This window comes from Gymnogyps californianus, chromosome 7 (genome assembly GCF_018139145.2).
Source record: "Gymnogyps californianus isolate 813 chromosome 7, ASM1813914v2, whole genome shotgun sequence".
In the NCBI taxonomy this organism is placed as follows: domain Eukaryota; kingdom Metazoa; phylum Chordata; class Aves; order Accipitriformes; family Cathartidae; genus Gymnogyps; species Gymnogyps californianus.
The window spans coordinates 18,572,087-18,597,000 of NC_059477.1; the positions used below are offsets into that span (position 1 = coordinate 18,572,087).

The following is a 24,914-nucleotide window of genomic DNA, read 5'->3' on the forward strand; positions in this document are numbered from 1 at the left end:
AAATACTAACTGGGATGCTGCAACATTTGCTTCGTCTTTTTTTCCTCAGTATTTGGTTACTGTGCCAAGGGCTGTTTCTAAAGAGTACTGGCAGTAGACATGCTGATATTCTTTGTGTCCTGCAAGTCTATTCTCAGAGAAGTTGTATTAAGAAAGGGTTTTAGTGAATAGTTTTATTATAAATAACTTCTAAACATTCGTCCATGAAGAAATTTCTGCTTGCCGACATGAAAATCCTGAGCAGGACAAATAAACCTTTTTAAGCATACTCTTTTTGAAGCTGTTAGGATCGCTTGTTATCTGGGGGGCTGGTATGACAGGGAAATTTGCTGACAGCTTTAGGTGAGATAGAAGGACCACGGGGATGTGTCAGTACAGGTTCTCCTGTCTCACCACAAATAACAAGTGCTGCAGAAATGTTTTGTGCTGTCAAGGAAGAGATGAGTGGCAGGGGCTCAGAGGGCAGCTGCCCTGGCACAGCCCCATGTGCTCCCCCTGGCCGAGGTCTTGCAGCCCCTGGAAGAGCCAGAGAGGGCCCGCAGCAGTGCCTTGGGAGGGAACCCAGTCCAGACCCCGACGTGAAGGAGCTCTCTTCCCTGCCTGCCTTAGGTTGAAAAACTACATCATCAGGTTGTCTTTCTAGTTTTAATACAGAGAAATAATGTCCAAAAAGGGACATCAGCTGAATTTCAAGATTATTCTTCCTTGCTTGCATAATTGATTTTTATGTGCTACATGAATCAGAAAACTTTTAGCAAACGAGGCCTTTCTACTCAGAAGTCTGCAAATAAGTTATCTTTTCCTCTTGTGTTATTATGATTCATTAATCAGGTAGTTGTTATGCTACTTCCAAAAGTGCCTGAAAATCACTCCCTGGAAACATTGATGATTTACCACCCTATGTGAACAGATGTTTCCGCACAAGTACCTAACTTGTTTTTTCATTTTGCTACATGTTCAATATTTTTGTAGAGAAGCAAATTCTCATATCAGTATTCTTAGAATGCCTAAACCTAATGATCACAAAGTCCAGCTAGCAAAACAGCAACAAAAGTCCAGGCAGAGCAAGGCTTTATGACCTCCTCAAGGCACTACTATTCTACAAACAAACAAAAAGATGACTTTCAGTGAAAGATCAGATGGAAAATATATTTGATTTTAGTAGATAATTCTAGATAATGATGCTTGCAGATCATACAACACGCAAAAGGATGGAATCAAAATTAATTTTATGGAAATTCACTCAAATGATGTCTTGAGCCACTGGGCTGTAGAGCAACTGGATTTGCTATATATAGCAAGACAACTTTCTCTTCCAGGCAAAATACAACCAGAGTCAAAGTTACTCAAAGACATTGCAAAGTTGTTATCATTCTGTTTATTTCTGAAATCCTGGCATATCATGTTTGCTTAATAATAGCAAACCTCTTCATTTTGGCATACCATGCATAAGCAACTAGCAGGAAACACTAAATTGTTTCCTTATACATGGCTGCTTTCCTCAGGTTGACTCCTTCCTACACTAGAAATTCTCTGTGGCGTTGGACTACTACTGCATCCATTTAAATGGATTTCAAAGCAAATTCTTATCTTAAAGTTTTCAGCTTAACGTAAGGCCTTGAGACTCACATTTTCAGTTACTGTTTATGGATCTCTATATTTTAAATTTGAATGTTTGAGGTTTCTGGGATGTCATCTTCCTGAGCTTTCAGCTTCAAACATTCTTGCCTGTTTTTTGTCCAGTAACATACCAATTGCCCAGAATATCCAATACTTCAAAATGAAATCATTACCAAATTTTATATTGGGTACTGAAATTCAATCATTACAAATTTTACATTACTGGGCACTGAAATACAGGATGCAAAAATCCACTGCTCGCTCTCTTAATAGAGTATGTAGTTGTTGATGATCTGCTCAGGATTAGGCCGGTTTAAGGTTTATGTGCCAACTACTCTTGGCCATTAAAATTTTCATTGTTGCGATATTTATTTCCACTGGGGCCATGATGCTATGACTTTGTGTGAAAGAGGTGAATTTTGTTTTCTGCATGCGTGACTTTGCATTGTCCCAGCAAATTTTGTAACATGAAACTTTTATATCTTATTTCACGAAACATAAGGGATTAGATATCATCACGTAGTCCTTGTATCTCCCTGTTCTAGTTGCTGTTGTGAAATCCATTATAGAAAGGCCCTATAGTAGGAGTGGTCATATAACGCATGACCGTCAGGGACCAAAATAATGCAACATGCCCCACATAAAATTCTGTCCATTGATCACGGGCAATGTTCCTGGAAGTGTGCATCTTGTCGTGTGTAAAACCTGTACTGGCTGCCGTCAGACTGTGCTTTCAATAATCACTATTCAGAACTTCAGTCTAGCTGGAGTAAATGTAGAAAATACAAGACTTTGCAAACTCTCTCCTGTTGGGGAATCTACATTTCCACTTGACAAAGAGATAGCACAGTCTCCTATGAGAAGGGGCACTGGACTGTCACTCAGAACATAGGTATTTGCTTTCCAGCTTTGATGCTAATATGTTGGGTCACTCTGGGCAAGTTGCTCCATATTTTTGTACCTCAACTTCGGCTATATCTGGGGCAGGTTCTGTTTCATATTGTAGTCACACTGCATGCAATAAGAGCTGCTTGGAGTCTCAGTGCCATAAAAAATTACAGACTATGATGAGTCAGAATTTTGGTACTTAAAAGGCACCAAACAAGTATTAACATGTTCTGGCTGATGTTTTGTCCATCTTTGAGGACATAGGCAAAGTATTCCAGAAGACAGAGCACAGGACCAAGGAGGGAGACCTAGTTTCTAGTCAATAAGAACTACTAACTCGAGACATCTGCAGCTCCTGTGTCTCACTGTTCTGTTCTGTGTGCTGGAAATAACAGGAATTGCACGTCTCTGAAAAACCCTTCAGGATACAGAAGTAAAAACCATTTTGCAAGGACAAGTAAAGAGAAGTGTGTATATATTTCAGGGGTGTTTCTATTGTCTGTCTGTCCACTGCTGTAGTTGAACATTTCATGCTTCCATGGAAGACTGAACATTTTGGTACCATTTATTTCCTTATCTGTGGAGACCATAAATACAATATTGCTTTTACTAGGCAACTCTGACATTGATAACAGACATTTATAGAACATGCTCGGAAATTAGTATGTTTCGCTTAAATGGACTGTCAGTATAATGACTTTAACAATAATACATGAGGTGCAATGATTTCGTATCGTCCAGAGAACTCTGTTTCTACTGCAGTGCTGCCCTAGAAGTGTCGTTTCCTTCTCTGATAATCTGTTTTGTTGCAGGAGAAGGACCGAGTTTTTTGAACTTGTCAGTAAAGGTGGTTATGATTGGAATATAAAAAACCACCGAGAAATATTTCGGTGAGCACTACTATTTCTTGCTTTCTGGTTATTTCAAAGTATAGCCATATTTGTTTAAGGAATTTCATGTATCATGGAGTGAAGACTTAGAGTAACAAGAAAAGGTAGCTTGTTTTAAAAACATGATCCGTGATATGAAATATATGGTATGATTTCTAAACATTACCAAGCAGCAGGGATGTAATCAGTGTGACCTCACCTTCTCCATTCCTATTTCTGCCTTCACACTCTGTCATGTTTTCCTCCCTTTCTCCCAGCGTCACCAGTTACCACTCAGCCCTTCCACTCTTTCTCCAGAAAGCATCAATTTTCCGCCTCAGGACACAAAGATCTTTCTTGTCCGTTTCCCCATTCCTTCCTCCTCTCAGCTGTTTTCTTTCACTGGCCATGCTTCTCTCTGCTTTTCTAGTCTGCTCGTCTAGTCTGTACCTGGGAATTTCCAGATACACAGTACTCTTCTGGCCCTCAAGAATGATCTGAGCATGCATTCTATCGAAAAACCTCAGACATTGTGGGTGGTTTGAGTACACTATGCTTTTGAGACAATAAAATGTGTGCATTTGCATATGCATGCCTGATTATGTCTCATTTTATCTGAAATTTCATTAAAATTCTGTTTCCTTTTGGTCTTTTGACCAAAATATTGGCCATTTTCTATTTTCCATATCATTTCACCCATTCCTAATTTTAGATTCAGGCAATATATTTGATGCTTCATTTTCAGTGCCCTTGTTCTTCATTTAAACTTTCTTAGGCTTTTATCTGCATCGAGGTACTGTACATAAATGCTTTCTACAGCTGAATGGTTTCTTTCTCCTAATGCATATAAAACATGGTTGTAGCTAGGTATTAAACTACAGTGGAACAGTATAGCTCACAGTAAATCTTAAATTTTTATTGTAGATGAGCAGTAGAAACTGCTTAAACAGTGTCTGGGATGCCTCCTGTGATTATAGGTTCTCTTGCTACAGCAGTCACTTACAAATAGGCATATAAATTAATCCAGTTTGCAGGTGTTATTATGTAATAATACCCTTACTTATATCATGTGAAGCACATGCTTTATAGTATATTATAGGTATTAATGTAAGTAGTGTAAGAAGTATTGCAAAATTAGCAGTTACTCCCTTGCAATATCATTTCTTTTCTAGTGTGCAATGCACAATACTAAAATTCATCATCTGATGACCTGCAACACATTAGGCTTCGTAGGCACAATTGTGATGTAAAAGCCATGCTGATGGCTGAGATTTCAAACATGTCATTCTTTTCTGGAGGAAAAGAAGGTGCCAGGGCTGACATTTTATATATGTATTATTTATTTATGCATCCAGAGCAGAGTTGTTTAGAAATCCAACAAAGCTTGATTCAGCTTATATTGTTCATTTCTGTTTTTCAGATCAATGCTAATGACAGCCTGTGACCTTGGAGCTGTGACCAAACCGTGGGAGATTTCAAGACAGGCAAGTCATGATTAATAGCAGGGCTGGGAGGAGGCGGGACTGGCGGGACAATATTCCCAGGGCCCTGGCTTACAAGGGACCAAAACTGGAATCAATTTACAGCGGTATTAATGCTATAAAAAAATAGCAGGGGGTTTCTGCGAGAAATGGTTTATTGCATAATCTTTCCATGTACACATGCTGGTGAGCAGCATGTAGGTACCTGAAGAGATCTGGCTTTACAACCTCTCCTCTTATTAACCTTTTAAATCCATATCAAAAAGTGGATGGATTAAACAAAAAAAGCTGTAGCCTCATGTAGCTGTGCTTACTGCTTTTGTCCCAAAGTTTTGCTTGGCAGTGGCAGAATCTTCTCTAAATCAAAAACACCAGCAGATGATCTGCAAACTTTGATTAACATAAAATCTTCAGTATATATGATAAATGTGTTCATTTTCTCAACACTGATGGAAAAAACTGCAAGTGTAGTATAGAGCCTTTTTTAGCATCCTGTACTTAGAAACAAACAAATAAAAATTCAGGCTTCTGCTGCTGAGTAGGCTCTTTAGAAATATACATAAAACTTGGGTCCAGCATTGGCAAACAATTACAGTGTGAGAAAGCAACCTGTCCCGAAAGTCTTCTCCTTTACCACATGATTTTCCCTCTTCTAGGCATCTTTCCTTACTCGGCATCCATCCTTAATATTTCCTGTATCCATGCTAATAATTCTCTGTCCTTTACTGAGGTCTAGAACAAGCTAGTAGAAGGCAGGCTGTGTAGGGTTTTGGAGGAATAGACAGCATCAAGAAGTGAACAGGAGATACACCAGTGCAGCTGAGTGTGGCTAAGCACCTGGGGGGTGTTTGATTGGCTTAACAGCAAAGTGATAGTTAAAAAGATGGGGTGAAAAAAAGAACCTAGACCAGAGAACTCGTGAGGCAGGAGCAGCCAGATTTCTTGGAGAAGGACAAGGAAGTAACAGAAGCTGAAAGGGACCTACAAAAGTTACATGCACATTAACTCAGTAAAAAAGCATTTATGTGGTGAGGGCTTCAGCTCGGCTTGCAGTTTTGTCAGATGAGTCTTTTCTGCTTTTATAAGCAGACTATGACAATAGTCCTTCTAAGGCTGTTACTCTACTTGGCCAGAATATGGTCACCTCGCATGGAAATCAGTGAAGTTACTCATATCCTGCAGTGGGAAAACGAGTCACAAGATTTTTCAGTGCCACCTAGCCACAGCTGCAGCGTGTGCAATCCCTCCTCATTTTTCCTCTTTAACCCAGTTAGCTTCTCCATTTTCTTTGACAGCCAAAATGTCAGGTAGGGTCTGTTTTCCTTGTCAATCTTTGTGCTATGGTGCTGAATTAGTGCTGAAGTCCCTGGCAAACTGGCTTTTTTATCCTTCTCGCTTTTGAGGTCTGTGGGTGAAAATTCCCCTGCAGCCTAGTGTACAGGTTTACTTTATACTGAAAAATCCCGTCTGGGATTGATTGAAACATTACCTGGTTAAGCAGAGAGGCTAATAAATCCACAGAGGGAAAACAGGAAATAGTTGGACCTCAACTGTGCCAAAAGGAAAAAAACATGAAAAGTGAGGGAGAAAGAGATTAAAATATATGAATCAAAGGGAATATAGGCTACTACATGTAAGAAGGCAAAATTCAGGAAGAGAAGACAGAAATGGACAAAAGAAGAGGGAAAGGGACACAAGGAGAACAGGATCAGAATAGCAGTGAGAGACCGAGGTGAGACTACATCTTGATTATTTTTATACAGTACACTTTGCAAACCCTTAATTGCTGCTAAGTTGTTAAATTATTCCTCTATCTGGAGTATTGATCCAGGATTTTATTAGTGTGCTGGGATTACATACATTATAAAGTTCCAAACTGTGTGATAGTCTGGCTCAAGATTTAAGAGTACTTTGTAACATCACTTCACCTACTTCCAATTTATTTTGGTACTCATTTCAACTGTAACAAGCTTAGGATTTGTGAATGTTAGCTACCATGCAGTTGCTAGAGCAAGAAATTTTGAGATTTTATGAAGTGTAGGTTCTCTTCTTAGTTCACCCTCTTGTGCCTTGGTGTTATGAAATCATTTCCTAGCTTGAAAACACTTGAAAACAATAAGCAGGCATGACAGGAGCTTTAGGAACTGAATGCCATCTTCAGTAGATTAGTTTCGGTTTTTTGCATCTCAACTGTCACACGGGCCTACCTTCAAAGCCCCACACATGAGAAGAGTACAGTACGTAAAGGCTACTATATCAGGATTGCTCACTGTTTGACTTCCTACAATTCCTGTTGTTTCCATAACTGATTTTGTTTTTAAATCTTTTGTTCTTCTGAGAAGCACAAACCTCTGCTGTGAGCAGAACATCTTCATTCACAAAAGCCAGAAAGACACATTCCAACTTCCAAGCCACCAGTTCTTGATTTTGATTCAATATGATAATCACAATCTGAGTTCATATTTAGATATTCGGATCCTATAATGATGACAGTCATGGGAAAACAGTAAAGCCTAGTGGGGAAAAAAACCTTTATGATTTTACGTTAAATTAAGACAACAGAGGTTATTGGTTAATTAAGTTTCTTTGATAAGTGAAGTTGTTTCTATAGGGCAACAGCCTGTAAATACCTAGAGACCTCTTGCACGTTTTACAAAGCATTTTTACAGACACAATTGTGGATGCCAACAAGAAGCTGTAATTTTCTATTCTGTTCTCAGTACTTGAGTAAGTTGCATATAACAGCATTGAGTGCTATTACGTTGCTCGACATTGCAATGTAATTCCCCCAGTCAATTCCCTATCAAAAAGGGATAAGTGTGCCTATCAGTGGTTATGGCTGTTTATACCCTGTGTATGCCCAGTCCTGAAAACTATACAAACATGTGCCTGACATCAGTCATGTAAGTGGGACTATTCACTTCTTTACAGTTAAGCACAGGCTGAAGTCATGGTCTGAGCAAGAACTCATTACCCTAAAAATTATGTAGCAAGAACTCTAATCTTTATCATGATTTATATTTTAGGCAGCTGAGCTGGTAACCAGTGAGTTCTTTGAACAAGGAGACAGAGAAAGATCTGAACTCAAACTCACCCCTTCAGTAAGTTTTTATCACTTCTGAAATAGTTACTAACTTGAATAGGGTAAGAAAATATCATTGGGTTCATTCAGAAAAACTAACTGTATTTTTTATGTAAAGAAAAATCGTGGAATAAATAAAAGCTTTGTCCAATAAGGACATGCATTTAGAGCCATATATAAAAGCTTTCCAGTCAACTCAGTCACTTTTGCATTGAGCCCTTTTCCCCATTTGCTGTACCTATTCCCAAGGTTATTTTGTCAGTTAATTTTCTAAGCAACAGCTATTGTTTTTAATACACTGTATTCAAATAAAAAATCACCAGCTACTTATGGAAATCTAAATTGTCAGATTTACTTTATGCTGCAGCTGTCTGTGCTATTTGATGTATCAAATGCTGAAAATCATTTCTATAGGTATAGAATTAAATATAACACTGTGATTGAAAGGATAAATTAGTATTGAGTGGAATATAGGCAGATGGGTATAAAGTGTCAAACAAGAACCAAGAAAAAAAGTTTCATAAAGATTTTCAGTGAACAATTTGAAGAGAAAGCCTTTTCCAGGTTAAATACCTCAAAATGTTGACAAGCCATTATCTGGAGGCAACAGGAGAAGGGTAACAGAAAGTATTCTAAAGAATTTAACTTACAAGCCATTCACAAATATGTTTATGCTTCCAAAAATCAAAAGACCATTCCAGTGGCTCAGACTTGTTCTCACTTTGGTAATACTCACACATGAGCCTGTGATGATGTAATGAAGTTAAAAAGTTTGGAGGAAATAATGCTCAGATACAATAAATGGCTTTTCACTTTGCATACTGTCAGAGACTGGGACATTAATGGATTTCTTCCCTATAGTAGTTCTGTGTGTACATCTCAGAAAAAATGGTAGCTCTAGTCCCGTAGAAGAGTAATCAGTCAGTCATGGTATTCACAATTCTGAGACCAAACCTAGGCCTGAATAACTGCAAGTACCATTCCATATAATACAGATATAAGTGCCTTTCCTGCCTTGTATATAAAATTTGCAAGTGTGTTTCTCATGCTAATGAAGCATAACAGGAAGTAATTTTATTTCAACACACACATTAATGTTACAGTCTTCAAGTAGCAATGAATTCCAGTGCAAATGGCCCAGGTCCAGCAACCTTAAGAATTATTTTAAGGTGTGTTATTACATCTATGTTTTGGACGTACTGTAGAGTTGGTAGAAGTGCAGAGAAAGACAAAAGCCAGACTCATGGACTCATGTCTTCTGAAAATCTGCACCAAACAGCCTAGACAGGTGGGAAAGAAGAGTGTATTGCTATAAATACCTTCAGTATTTCCTCCATCATAGGAGCCCTCTCACTCTTCCCTTGGGCTCTACAGTCTGCACCAAGGAATACAGTAATTTGTGGGCCACATGTAGGATGCTTTGAAGTCATACAGCTTGGAGGAAGATTTTCCTCTCTCTCTTTGGCCCTTCAAATAAGATTTCAAAAAATCCAGTAAACTGATGTATTAAGTGTTTTATGTTGGGAGATAAGCCCAGTAAATAATCACAAAGTTAATCAGTTCTAACAGTTGATGGCTAAAGGTCAAAATCATGTAGAGTTTTACCACATTAATGAGGAATTTTTAAACAAGATCAAATGCTGATGTATTTCATGACATATCACTATGACAAGCCACCTAAATAGGTATTGCTGCTAGTTAAATAAGAGTTGTTAGTCAGCAAGATAATGTGTTATTCTCTTATCTTATAACTCAAGGATTTTTTTCTTGCATTGTGCTTATAACAATCTGAAAATTACAGGATTTTTCAAAATTATTTGAATAGGAAATACACAATTTTCCAAAATCAAACCCAAGATTCTCATTTAAGATCACCAAGTCCTTGAATCTTACCTCCTGGTCTTATTTAGATACACTGTATGATACCTGTGTATGTCAGAAGGAGCAGGCTACAGCTAGAAGAATTCAACCAGACATTTAATGTAATGTAATATGTATAGTCTGGAGTTTCTAGAAGGTAGAGAAGGAAAGTAAGTTTTCTCAGGAGATGTCAACCATGAGGAGATGGGCCCAGAATAAGAACAGACTTTCCACAGAAAAAGACAGAAAAATTTAAAATTTGGCATATTCAGAGAGTTAAAAAAAAAAAAAAAAAGGCATTTGGTAAATGGTGTGGATGGGCCACTAGAAGGAGGATTAAAATCCTGTAGACAGAAAGCTGATGGACCCAAGTAATCTCAGGCAGAGTATGGAGGAAATTCACCTCACATTCAAACTCTGCAGAACTCAGTTTCTTCCATCTCCTTTCAGCCAATAATTGAGCCTCTTAAACATCAGCTTCGACCTCTATGATGTCCTCTCTGGGGGAGTGCAGTGAGCAGTGAATTAGGCTGGTTCCAGAGGAACAAACTGATAACTGCTCCCCAAATGGATCTGTTGATTCCCCACCCTTTGGATTCACAGACATGGCTGGTTCTGCAGAAAGGGTCTCTAACTGGGAGGGAGGGAGCCAGCCCAGATCCATCACTGTTCATTTTGCTGAGCTGGAAACCCTATGTGAGAAAAGGGAAATTTCTCCTCAAAGGTATCTACATTTCTACAGGAGGTTTCTTACCAGCTCAACTCCAACTGTGGAGCATTTCTTTTACATCACAGAATTATAAAATTCAAATACATTCAGCCTACAAATTTAAAAACAGAATTGAAAATAAACAGTTTATTTTTCATGCCAGACAAAGCAGTAGAAAGACTGCTGCAAAGATTGATTACGGTTTACAAAGTGTTCTGGTTGTGAGAATTTGATCATAGCTCCAAAGTGCTGGATGACGTGTCTGTAAAATACTCCAGTGCAATAAAGCATGACAGTTTTGTTCCCTTCTCAATTCAGGCCATTTTTGATCGGAACAGGAAAGATGAACTACCCAGGTTGCAGCTCGAGTGGATTGATAGCATCTGCATGCCATTGTATGAGGTAATTTTTACTTACTGCTCCTGTAGAGTCCAGAGAAGATTGTTCTTGCCTCTCTAGGGAAAAAGAGTTAGCTTACAGTGCAGCCTTGAAGGCTATTTGAACTCTTATCTTCCTTTGACTTTACCAAAAGTCTGAATTCTATGCAGAAATCTTCAGATTCCCTGAAGGTCATATCTGTAAACATAATTCCTCTCCAAGTTATAAAAGCTGATAGGGCAACTGTTTATTTTCTTATGTTTGAGACAAACTGATTCTCATCATGGCAAGGTGTGGAGTGCTCTGCAGAGAGGTGCCAGAGGGACAGCCTCATTAGGTGCTGCTGTCAAACCTGTCCGAATATGTGTGACCCAAAGGGAAGCTCAAGGCTGAGCCTTTGCACTCCCTTCTGGCTCCTTTCCAAACTGTTAAGGGGCACTGTAGGCCAAGCCTTTAAGGTCAGTGACAAACGATTTGTGGTTTAACCTGTGTGCTGTTTAACTTGGAGTTTACTCTTTTAATCATGCTTCTACACAGACTGTGTGGATGCTTGGTATAAGGTGTATAAGCTCTCAAGTACTACTTTATTAAGGCTATAGATGACCAGAATAATGCTTCTCTCTTTTTGGATTAAACCAGCTTCAGAATTTGACTTGCGTAACATAAGCTTCACCATTTTAACTTTTTCTTTCTTATCTGTATAGAAAGCAGAGCTACACGAGCAGGATGATAAATGGAAAATAACACTATAGAAACTTAACCATCAATAACTGTGTCAGCCAGTCTTCCTCCTACTCACTGAAACCACACAGACCGCCTTATGCCACTAAAGACTGCCAGTTTGGCCACTGATATCTGAGAAAACATTGGGATGGTCTCACTAGGCATTTTTGGGGAACAGCAACAAGTTCTCTCTGTTACCACTGCACCCTAAACTGCCTCACATCTCCAAGCAATGAATGGGTCAGTGATGATACAAAGCCAAGAGCTGGGAAGCAGGTACCAGCTCCCATGTTAACATTAAACTGATGAACTTGTGCCTGAACATAGCTTCCCTACACACAAACAAAAATGGATTGGCAGTTCCTTTTCATTTCATAGACCAGGTATGTCACCAATAGCATATGAGGTAAGAAGGATGATGTGCTTCCTCTGCCCACTATACCTTGTGGCATCTGAGGCTGCCACTGTGGCAATAATGAAGTGACTGCCCAGCAGCAAAGGCAACTCCTGTTGTGTGACGCGGACAACATGTGCTTGTGTAAACAGCGAGGTGGGCTACTGCTTTGCCAGTAGATCCTGTCCCTTTCTTCAGTCAGTCTTTGTCATGATGAAATAAACTCAAGCTATGGCTTTCAAACAATTAAGGCAAAGCAAGCACAGAAGAAGAATATAAACCTGTATTTTTTTTAAATACCAAGATCATTTTGGACAATATGGGGGGTACAGGGTGAGAACTGACCTTGGATGAAAACTCTTTAAAAATAATGTTCCTTTCAATATAATAGTTCATATTACACTAGAATGTGTATTATACCAGAATTCATGATTTGTAATAGCATCTGTAATCCAAAAATGTACAATAAAGCAGGAAGAGCTGATAATCAGCTCATCCTCTGCATGAGAAGACTACATCCGAGCACTAAAGCTCTGGTTAGTTAGCTCCATCTTAGCAGGAGATCTCTGGGGAATATATTCACATCTGATTTCCCTGCTTTCTGCTGTTGTTGCATCATGCTGTGCAGCTATTAGCCTGCTGCTCAACAACTTAAAAAAGAGACGCCATCAACCCTAGAAGTCATTGCAGCACCAGCCTTAGGGATAAACAGAAAACTTGATGTCATAGTATCACACTGCAGGAGATTCTCTCTTCAATGTGGAGCCAAGTTTTAATTTTCATATCCAGCTTAATCAAACCTTAATACACATATCACATCAGCAGCATATTCACGCATTGTAAATCCTCTGTTTAGGGCTGGCTGAACACTACAACTATGGTCAAGTCCTAGATTTCTTTTTTTTTCTTTCCAAATACATTCTTTAAAATTCTAGCCATTCTAAGACATTGTAGGGACTGCATGTGGGGAGAGAATGGGTTACATCATTACAAATGCGACAAAAGAGGCGGAGTGGCAGCTGACAAATTAGTAAAATCTTAGCAGTACTTATATAGCTCACTAGCATACTGCTTATAAAAACTGTATGTTTGAAATAAACATTTGACACTCATTTTGATACCAAAATTACAACATTAAACCATAGAGAACAAAATCAAGGCTTTTGCATGTAGTTTTTTTCCATGCTAGTGATTAGAAGTCCTGAATCCGTGTGGGCAGATCCTAGCATCCAGAGCCCTGAAGGGAACTCTGCAGGGAATGTGTGCGTCCATACCAACGCAGTTGCTACAGCAGGACCTAATGCTGTGCTCTGTGTTATTTGACACCCGCACAGTAGAGATGGTCCCAGCAACCAGTGAATGCTGGCAACTCCCATTAAAGTCAGACAGATCAGCAGAGCCCCCTGAAATTTTCTTTGCTCAAAGTAGTTCCCAAGAATAGGCTATTGTTGGCAGCTGCGGATGTCTGAAGTATGCAATACAGAAGGAACTTCACAGCCCAAACTTCCAGGAGTGGCCTGACTCCGCCACCCCAGTGCCACTGACAGTACTATAACAAACCATATCTCCTCCACAGTCCAAGCTAGGCTACATACTAGAGTGCCCATGAGGAATGTTTCATACTTAGTACATAAACTTCACAGAGCATTTTAGAGAGTTGTGGCCTTCCTAGCCTTATTTTTTTTTTCCTCCGTTCTGAAACATTCTTTGGGACTTGATCAGTCTTCTGGGGAGATTTGGCTCTACCTCCTCCTTATGCATCTGCTCTGCTTTCTGCATTTCCTTAAGGTAGCTCAAGACAACCCACTTTGAGGTGCAGGTCTTCTCCCAAGTAAAGGATAATGAAGTCTCCATTACTGGGGGGATGTGTATCATATCCCTCTGCTTACCCGGCTAGAACTGTTTCCTAAGTTTGGCCCCTTTTTGTGAGAAGGCTTACAAGCAACTGGCAAATTGTCAAGATCTGTGCAACTTCCATTAGCAAACCTGTTTGACTGCCTCTTGGAATGCCCGTTGGACCCAGAAGAAAGAAGGTCAAAGATACACAAAATGTGCTACAGCATAAGCTAACATGGAGCTTGAAGCTGAATATAGGTATATAATGATAGCTGGGGATATTAAAAAAAAAATAAAAATCAGGAATTATGCATAGCTAGATTTCCCATATCCAAGTGTCTAAATCCAAAACCTTTTAGTGTTTTCTCTGTAAGCCTGACTGTGCTCTTGGCATAAGGTAAGCCATGGCTCTGCTCCCTTGCTCTCTTCCATATCTGCTGCTCGTTGTGGGAATCAAGCCACCTCCAATTTCAAAATACCTTAGTAATCAAAGCTGTTTCCTTCACACTGTGGATCAAAGGTTTGTGAAGATAAAAGCTTCCCAATTTTTTGTTCACTGCTTTTTATTACACTTGAGACATTATAATTTTATTGAATTTACTTTTTTGTTACTGTAGCAATCACTAATCAGAGTATTTTTATGTGACAGTGGAGTTTTTGCCTTGAGTAGCAGAACAGCCATCCATTTGCTCCGAATCTCTGATTTTAGGGGCTTTAGTTACGCTTTACTGCTTCACGTTTGCTCTTCATTCAAAAATGCCAGCAAGAAAAGCATTCATCAGTAGAGATGAGAAACAAGCATATTAGAATAATAATTTATAAGGAAAAATGCATTTTTTTGGAACTGTAGAGCATTTCAGATCTACTAATGTAGCTTCAGTATGAAGTAATCATCCCTTTTTTTTGTTAGAATACTCTATAAAGGGGAAGCACATGCAACTAAAGCAGAAAATCTAAGACATCCCACTGAAAAAAAAGCACTATGGCTACACTGACAGCTGCATTCACCACACGGAGAAAGTATTCTGTACCTATTTGGACATACATGTTTGTGTAACAGGAAACAGAATTTTGATCATGAAGGCAAATTACCTCTCTGACCCTCCAGTAAAGAGATGCGAAGAGTTTCAACACTAACAGATTTCTCTCCTGGACTCTCTGGTTTGTGTATACGAAAGACAGGACCAGTCACAGATTTTTCCCAACTCAGATTAGATTTCCCTGTGGGGAGCAGACAGAGTGGGAGAGTGAAGATCTTATTCTTTTTAATCATTATTTTTCTCACAAACAACATCAAAGCTTCAGCGATTCACATCAAACAAAAGATGATGCTAACAGAAGCCCAGCTCTGTTCACAGCATTGTTAGGCAGAGACAGTAACACTATGAATAGCAGGGCCAAAGGCCATGCACTCTGCTTCTGGGCAGATAAATACATAGTCAGGTAGTCAGTGACAATGACAGCAGCTATTTAAATTTAAGGGAGATGTCTTTGTGGAAGATAAAGAAGCTCAAGCTTTTACAACTTATGCGTGCCTGAGATTGCCCTGCTCACCTCTACCTTGGTGCTCCATTGAACTGCTCCATTTTAGTGCTATTTTTAGTGCTATTCAAGATTTTCTTGGGTATTGAGAACTTTAAACATATAATGGTATCTACAGAAGTGAATTTGCATTACTCCATCCAGGATTCTAGGGGGAATCTGGGAAGAGTCGAAACATTTATGTTTAGCCTGGCAAGTACTTTAAATGTTTGGAATGGAATGTGGAGGGACAGAGTCCTTCTTTATCACATTGTTTAACATACTTCGAAAGAAACCTAATCACTCTGTCTACAACTCTAAGAGCTCTGATATGCCTGTCTTCCTACAGAAGATAATGTCTGGTCTTGTAATTAAATCTATCTTTAGAGTACGATGATGTAGCTGCAAAAGCATCTATTCTGCTTGTAAGCATACATTAAATGCACAGGGTATCATAAATGGTAGAGCCTCTACAAAGCATAGAAAAAATACACAGAAATCTCCAACAATCATGGCTATCTCTGTGCTTTAACTTCTCCGGTTCAAGCGTTGACTTTGACACCCGAATTGGAAGTGCATATGCACACACAGTGATTTTTTCCCAAAAGTGTATACTCTAGTTACAATTATAAGGTAGGAGATTATCCTTTTAATATTGCTTTGCAGAGGAGGAAAAGGTATACTTTAAGAATCTTGCTTACACTGCTATGTCCTGATGCAGCCCTTCCCCAGTTACCACTTCTATCCCTTTCCCTCATTCCTTCAATTACAATTTTGCATAAGGAAATATCGTATAAGAAATTCAGGGTTTGGACCACTCTTCTAGAAGTCCTGCTTGTCCAGAAGGGGCTGTGTGGGATGGCTTAGTCGTTACTCAGGCAAGAGTCACTGGATGCAGCCAAAACAATGACTTTTTCCTTCAGATGTTTCTGTCCTCTCTATACAGTCAGAACTGAAAAACTTTTAAAATTATTTCATGAGGAAGAATTTATCTGTATGAACATTTTGGAAATGGCTTGCTGTACCCACCATTCACCCATACCTGGGATTGTTGGTACAAAAATCAGAGCACTGCTGTTCTATTTTGAGTTTGCAACTAGTCAGGGGGGAGGGATAGCACTAGGTAGTGAGCTGTTCACCGTGAGCAAGTTGTTGAGAAGTGTTCTAACAACAACAACAAAAAAAGGGAATCAGGACTAAGCTATTCGGACAAACGTGTTCACAGGAAGCAATCTGATCAGCTCTGTGTGACTCCCATTGAAATCAGCTTTTCCTTTGTAGCATGTTGAGGGAAGAGGAAGATAACTTTCAATAGATCCTAAAGAATACCATAAAGATGCACACTTGTGGCAGGGCTTATTTCTGACATTTGATTTGGACACAGAGAGTGAGAGATAATGCATCTATGCTTCCTGGGACTGCCTGGCTGACAAGGATTAGTAAGGTAGATAGGCTCAGGACACAGTATGTGATACGCCACGGACTGAGGCTGCACAGACATTGGCAGATCAAATTAGTCTCACTTTCTGTTGAAATCCAGGGGGTAATATTATCTAAGGAAGAGCAGGTGCAACATATTCTGCTGTGTTTGTAAGAAATTTGCTTCAGAGGAAACTTAAATCAGGCCAAATGCCAGTGCTGGGGGGAGATGGTAGCTAAGGATTACGTAGCCTTGAAATAGGAACTCAACTAGGTTCAGCACTTCCATTGCCTTGTTGCTTTTCTACTAATGATGAATCTAAATGAGGCCACCCAGAATGAATTCTCTTGAACTTTCAGAAAACTCAGATACTATGACTGTACTAAAACTTCCAGTAACAGAATAAGCATCAGCAAACTGTTTTTCTTACCTCATGCCCTTAACCTAAGAGTCTGGTTTTTTCTGCTACTTTCGTACTAATAGAGAGAAAAGGTGAAGAAGAGCTATACAAGAAAGAAAAAACAGGAAAAGAAGAAAGAATGCTTTTATTTGCAATTCCCTTTTAAGTCAGTCACTATTTCACAGTGTAATATGGAAAGGCATAGTTTTGGTGGTTTCAGAGCAAGGATTTTTGTGTCTATGAGTATCACAAACACCTTTTTACAATGGGCACAAAGATCCTGATCCTCTTTTTTTGTTTCCTGAGAGCAGGGAGGGATTCATTTGGCTTTTGGAAGTTAACAGAACATTATTTTTGCTAGGATTTTGGTAATTTGGTCAGAGTATTGATGAAACATTGTATTACCTATCAACATTTTTAGGAATTCGCTTAGAAGAAGAGACAGCAGAAACGAGTACCTTTTCCCTTCAAAAAAAGAGTACTTCAACTTACTTCTCAGATGATAGTCATCTTATGCCAAAAAGGTCTCAACTGAAAGGGCAGGTCATCAACAAAGATATTTGGGAGAAGACAGGAAAAAAAAAAAAAAAAAAAAAAAAAAAATCAACATTTGCCATTGACTTTAGTGAAGTTTAGCTAAAGGCTTTCAGCCCGATCTGTAAGAAAAAGCGAATAATTCACAATACTACAATTTTTGTTGCTGTCTTATTTAGAATTATCTGCCCAATGTGTTGCGAAGGACATGCAGTCATGTATGGAAGTGTATATAAAGATCTGAGGAAGTAGATTGAAAAGTTGGCAGATAAGGTAGAAGAGACAGCCAATAGAGGGAACTCAAATTGTACAGCAAATCTGAAAGAAGATAAATGGATAATTTAACAGCCATTCAGTTCTCAAGACAGACAAAGCACAAACTACATTGCATCAGAAAAGGACTAGAAATGATGATGGATTAAACGCTTCAAGTAAGTGTTTAACACAACAGAATCACAGTTGCCTGCAGAATTCCCAGCTGAGGGCAAATTCAAAGAACTAAATAAGGATATGAGACTGATACAGTTTGAAGAGTTTTTCAAAATCCATTTAAGAGCAAGGCAGAAGACATTGATCAGCTGCTTGGTTAAAGTGTTGAAAGGAAAAGAGTTAGAAACATTCTGTCTCTTGCATGCTTTAGACATAGAATCAAACCCATAAACAGCAGAGCCAAATAAGAAGTTGTTTATGAAATAATAACTCTTCCTCTTCTGAGCAAACGTTTGGTTTCATGCAATTATTATGAACAGATGAACCATTTGCAACTATAGCAACACATCAGTTGAGCTACTTCAGTAGGTACCCAGTCCTTCAGTACTACTCTTTCCCTTTAACAGCATAGCATGCTTGATATTGGTCAGAGCACATTTGGCTACCAGGAGCTCTGTACATATTTTCCTCCCTGAAGTACCTGGCACATTTTACCAGTGGAGAATGTTACTTTATAATCATCCCTTTATAGTATTCATGTTTACTTACAAAGGAGTGCAGCATTATTCTTGCTAGTGTACCATCACCAGAAAGAAGCATAACGCCAATTCATAGTGGAAGAGCTAAACACTTGTGCATGTATTAGATCCCTTTCCAGTCACAACTGGCTTCCTTCCATACTGCTAGCATTTTCTACAGAGAAGCTAAAAGAAACTCCTATCAGGGAAGTTAGTAGTATATTCATTTAATCTAATTACGTGTTTAGGCATCAGAAAAATTCCCTGGCAGAAATGCAAAAGTAATGCACTGATGCATTATATACTTGATGACTTGGACCCCTCCTCAGTAAGCCCTAGAAGGAATAAACAAAGTCTCCTTCAATTATGAGGAGATTGCAGTATTTTTTTCATGAACTCAGCCCCCTCCCAAATACAGTATTTTTTTCTGGAACATAATGATTAAATACAGCCCTGAATCAGTAGGGCAAATAATTAATGCATATAAGCACACAGTCAAGGTTCATAGAAGTTAATCCCTATATCTTCTCTGTATTGCTTTATCATCTTCTGTATTCTACCTATAGAAGGCAGAATTTTAGCAGTCTTTTTGGTTTTAGTACATGGGCATGTATACAGAAATACTTCTGGGTTTTCAAAACAACTTCCATCAAGTATTTGAAGATCAAATCTGTGGATGACTGCAGTACAGGTTCCCTTTTATCTGAACTAATCTGAAGTTCAAGGACTTTCAGAAAGATGGCTCACCTTTGGCCTATGTATTCTCACATGAAAGCCACTTCAGCAAAACTCATGAGTCCAATTCAGCTTTACTGTAACTGGTCGCAACTCTCTTGACTTCAGCAATGCTTCATATGCTTACACCAGGCCTGAATTTATCCCTATGGCTTCTCGGTCACTAGTCCTCCCTTCCAACTCAGAAACTGCCTACATAATAAAAGTGATTCATTAGAAACCACTGGGTTCCAAAGTAGAGTGAACACTGAGACCTATAACTTTTTGATATGTGCTCAGTCATAAAATTGAATTTATATGGTCTTATTCCATAAACTCACTTTACAAATATTAGACCCACAACCATACTTCCGTGAGCTGTAATCTTGTCAAAGCTCATACGTTAAGCAAGGTCAGAATTGGTCAATATTTAGATGAGAATCTCCAGGGGAAAAAAAAGTATATACTCTGGAGGTCCTGCAGTGTTTCTAAGTTAGGGCATACCATGCTCCTCTTTAAAAGGATTTGGTATTAGTCTTAGAATACAACAAAATGTTGTATTTGCTTTAGCAATAGTTTAGACTCTGGCCACATCTGTGCTGCGTCTTGGCTGTTTCAGCTAACATCCTTTCCCGGAGATGAAGGTGATATAGCAGATGAAGTCCTGTCCCCCACCACCCCCCTTCAACCGAGGAGGCAGCTCTACCAACAAATGCCTCTACTGCTACCCATCACCCTCTCCCTGAAGGGGTTTGTTGCTACTTCTACTATTTCTGCATTCTCTATGTTTTATCTAGCAAGATACACCTAAGAAATGCATCTCTATACCCAATAAAAAACACTCACCCCTCCTTACCTTCTCCCATAAACAGCTTCCTCTGAGTATCTCATGCTCTCCCCCTTTTGAGCTCTTCCTTCAGGCAGCCCTGCCCCTCTCCCAGGTGCACACAATGTATTGCTGAAGTACCTTTAACCTTTTCTTGTACTGGAGGAGCTTATATGTAAGAGGAGCTATACCTTGTGAAAGTACGCTGTGGGCAGAGCAGTATATAGTCACAAAAGACACCCAAATAATTGAAGGTGGTAAGAAAAAGTCAGTGCTATACAGTAACTTTCTGAGAAACAGCTTAGTCATGCATCCGCGGTAATATATAGATGCAGAAGGGAACAGCAAACCTATCATCTGGCTCGTCCTAACGCTGGAGCGCACAGCCACCAGCATGACTGCTCTTCCAGCATGCTTTGTCACTCTGCTATTAAGAACAGCTTTTACAGTAAAGGGGATAAAATGGGAAAGGTCACCAATCCCGTACCTGTTGCTGTGTAGCAAGGCAGCTGCACTGCAGTGGAAGGACTGCAAGCGGGCATCGCGGTCCCAGGCGGAGAGGCGGGAACTCCCCCGGGCAGGGGTTCCCTCACCCCTGGGCACAGCTGGCTGCCCGCCAGCTCACCGCCTGCCTGCTGCACCAAGGAGGGACGAGGAGAAAGGGCATTTCTGGAGCTATGAGTTTATGTGGTGGTATCCCATGTCACAGCTGTTGAAGACCAAGCCTCTTCCTACTAAAGGAAGTAATAAATCGGGCATTAAGAAGCTGGATACCAAATCAGACAGATCACTAGCAAAGCTGTTTGTAAGAGGCATGCATCAAAAATAGTGGCATGGAGGAGCAGTACATCAAGGGGTTCTCGTGCAATAAAATGGAAAGTAAAAAGTGCAGCCAGGAGGTAGAAAACCCTGACTAGGCTACAGCCAAATAAACTTAAATAGCTTTGGGAATAAATTGGTGGTTTAATCCGGATCAGGAACAGGTGCTATGAATGTAATTCAGTAAATGGTCGAGAGCCTGCCAGAAGGGAGAGAAATGTGTTGCTTTTGAGATAATTTCCCAGAAGCTTCATAAAAGAAAATTGATTACTGGAGTTTAATAATTAAAACAGGGCCAGATATATAGTAATCAAATGAGTTTTTAATTACATCTCAAGCAGAAATAAAATCCAATTTGTGTACTTTGTATCAGAAAAGTCCTACTGAAATGCTTTGGTAGCTGGAAAAAATAAAATAAAAGCTAATTTCCATAGGAATTATAGTAGTTGGTTTAATTAAAAGACTAGATCAGAATGAAAGAGTCCCAAAGTGAAAGGATACTAAATACAGAAGCAGTGGTTTAAACATCAAATCAATGTCTGAATAAAGACATTTTATAGACCAAGTGCAAAATCTGCACTGTCAAGTATCCCTGATCTAAATTAATGTGTAACAAAATAAATTTTCTTAAAATTACACTATATATTTTGTAAGTATTCCATAGAATTAATTGGTTGTGCTATGGTAAAAATGAATATCAAAGACATGGTTTATTCTTTCTTAAATACTCCTTTTAATTTATTTCATCAAAGTTAATGTTATTAGTTAACCATTCTTGTTATTTACCTGGTAACCTCTGTTGCACCTGGGTTATTAGACTCTGTAATATGCACTTAGGTATATATTTCTAAGAAATTTATGTATTTCCTTTTGGATTTAAAATGTGTTTACAGCTCATAAGATACAGTGATTACTGTAGAACTGTGTGGGTGCTTCTTGAATCCATTCCCAGTCTGCTCGGGCTTCTGGTCTCTGCTGTAGTCGATGCAAAGCTAATTGATCTAAGCAGCTCAAGCACTCACAATCCTCCTGGCACTGTATGTGGGAGGGCTGTCTCCTACCATAAAAGCGTGGCATATGCCTAGGCCTGGAGGGACAGGCACAGCAGTAGGTCATGCCCAGACCTCGGCATTTGCTCCCTGGCACTAGGATTGAAAACATCATGGTCTCACGGTCAGTCTTGGCAAAAAAACAGTACAGAAAGGACACAGACATAGCCGAGAGCTGCACAGCCACACCAAGACGGAGTCCACTGTCCCAATGAGCTCCTCTTCTATGTTGCCTGTAGCAGGTATAGGTTGCTAGTATAGCATTTATGACAGGAACAGCCTGTATTGCATTTTGTGCTTACAAATCCTGGGGCTGATGGGGTGTAAGTGCAGAATGCTGTCTTTGTGCTTAGAAACATTTGAAATAATACACTGATTTTTAAACACTGATTTTTTTTTTTTTTTAATCTAAAGTGTATATTGGAAAAATACTTCACGAAAACTTTTTCAAGATTTAAGAAATACCAGCAAGCTTAACTGCCAGTGGATGCATACTGGCTTTGCACAGAAAGGATCTGATAAGTTACTGTCAAGAGTTGAATATCTAATGTGCTGCCTCTAGACACTGAGTTGGCAGTGGTAATGCAGGTGCCAATGACAACGGCAGTGAGCTTTTCAGGTATTTTCAAGTGTTTATAATGTATTACTGCCCCTCTGTTTTGGACTCTGCCAAATCAGGTTTGAGGAATACACAGTGGTCTGAAATAAAGAGCTAAAAATGGGGAGCTCTGAGGCATGGTGATGGGAATGTTACGAACCCACGTCCATTCTATCAAATGAATGACCGTCACCAGCGAGCAATACTGTATGTGGCAGAGACTGAAGTAAACTCTGCCTCTTACCCCAGGCCCAAGGTTGCAAAATTATCTGCCCAGTCTGTGCCATATTCTAAGGAAATAATTTCAAGTGGATTTGCTTCGAGTTCCACACAAAACAGCTTCTTACTCATGGTGTGATTTTTCAGAAGTGCTGAGCATTCATATTTCCTACTGAAGTCAACTGAAATAGCAAGTTTTCAGCACATCTTAAAATCAGGCCATTAACCCTTAATTATCATATAATAGCTCAATTAAAAATCTACCAAGACTTACTTCAGTAGCTAACCAAGCTCCCATAGCTTGCAGACTAGCTATAAAAAAATCCAGTTCTTTAGTGGTGTCTGGGCTCTGGGGACCATTTAAAGTCATTGCTGTTAACCCTGCTATTTAAAGCAAATAATGAAAATGATCAACTGCAAAGGTACCTGCTTCCCCTTTCCTTTCTTTTCCTTATAATTTTCTGCACTTTTGGAAGAACAATTTTTGCTGTCTTCTCTGTCATTATTTTTTTTTTATCTTGCACCAACCCTTTATTTCAAATGACAAATACGTAGTTTCCATGCTATCAGAGAAAGCATGATACCCAACCCTCAGCAAAACCCACTTCTTGCTAATCAAAAAAGCTGCACAAGAATAATACTCCCCTGTCCTGAAAGGGCACAGTACATGACCACTTGGGAGGTAATTGGTTAACCCTTTCTTCATATCCGGGTGCTGCTGTTAATGAGGTTCTGTCTCTCTTTAATGTAGGGACAAAACCAAGTGAAGCACTTGTGGTCTTTCCACATAAGCATTTGATACTACAGGGGAAAGTAAAATAAACTTCTAGCAAAGGTGTGCAGGAATTATATAATTTTGGGGCTGATTCAAAGCCAGCTGAAACCAGATGAAAGATTCTTACTGGCTTCTGTGAGCTTTGGACTGAGTATGTAGAAAAGAGGGGATTTCAGTGCAATCTAAAAAGAAAACTCTTTTTTTTCTTTATTTTGAGCACACAGAAATGGATTTTTTGCCAGCTTTGGAAAGCACAGTACTGTTGTGGTTTACTCATCTATAGGAAATAAGAATCTAGCACTAGGGAGAATCTGAAGGTTATTTCAGCTTTGTCCAAGTTGTCATCCAGCCAGTGGACCTCCTGCTCATAGATGCCAGCAACCAGATAGCCTCAGGCACTTGGGGGATGCCTCAAAAGGACTATCTTTAAGGATTACAAGAAAGCTGAAGTAGCTGAGCAGCAACTCTGCCACCTTATGTGCTTTTTTTGACATTCTTGGTGGCTTACTTAAAGCCTCAGGTAAACTGAGTAAGATTAAGAGATCTCAGTGGGAACAATAAGCTTTACCCACACAGGAATTTACCGCTGGGGGTGAGAAGGGTGGGGGCATGGTGCATATTAAACTCTTTTTACCCTGTTAATCCCTGGACTGTCCATCAAAGGAGTGGAAATATTGTCGATATTTTTTCTCTCATCCTCTTTTTTTTTAAATCTTCTTCTAGTGCCTAGTGAAGCTGAATGTGAAACTGAAGCCTATGCTGGACTCCGTGGCAGTAAATAGAGGTAAATGGGAGGAGCTGCACCAAAAAAGACTTCCTTCTCAGGTGGCATCCTCGTCCTCCTTTTCCTCTAGCTTCACCATGTCTCTCAAAGACATAAATTAAGCCTGCAAATGTCAGTGTCGCTTTATGATAAGAGCTGTCTGAAAGGTTTTCATAAGCTTAGGCCCACCGTTTTTTTAAGAAATGCTTTCACAGACATGCTTAATTGATTGGATATTATCTTGGTGGCAGCATAGTTTGCTTTTACTGGGAGGCTTAGTGGGACTGAAAGGAAGGCCTGCAGTGAGATTGCGCTGGTATCTGGAGCGACATGGAAGACTTGGCACAAGAAGCATTCATTCAGCTCCACTACATTTCAACCGCTGCTGTAAAAATCTGTAAAGCTGACAACAGACTGAAATATAAGAACCTACAGCTTAATAAAATTAATAATACAGAGCAGAACTGGGATGCAAGCTGGTCAATTCAT

At 39.4% G+C, this 24,914-nt stretch overlaps 1 protein-coding gene across 1 annotated transcript in view; it reads left to right on the forward strand.

Annotated features, from left to right (window-relative positions):
- The window catches only part of PDE11A (phosphodiesterase 11A), a 137,556-nt gene extending 113,009 nt beyond the window's left edge, over nucleotides 1-24,547 (forward strand). The window contains exons 16-20 of the mRNA XM_050900076.1: nucleotides 3,321-3,398; nucleotides 4,798-4,865; nucleotides 7,889-7,959; nucleotides 10,828-10,911; nucleotides 24,386-24,547. Coding sequence (XP_050756033.1) covers nucleotides 3,321-3,398; nucleotides 4,798-4,865; nucleotides 7,889-7,959; nucleotides 10,828-10,911; nucleotides 24,386-24,547 — 463 coding nt within the window. The remainder of the gene's footprint in view (nucleotides 1-3,320; nucleotides 3,399-4,797; nucleotides 4,866-7,888; nucleotides 7,960-10,827; nucleotides 10,912-24,385) is intronic.
- The last annotated feature ends 367 nt before the right edge of the window (nucleotides 24,548-24,914 follow it).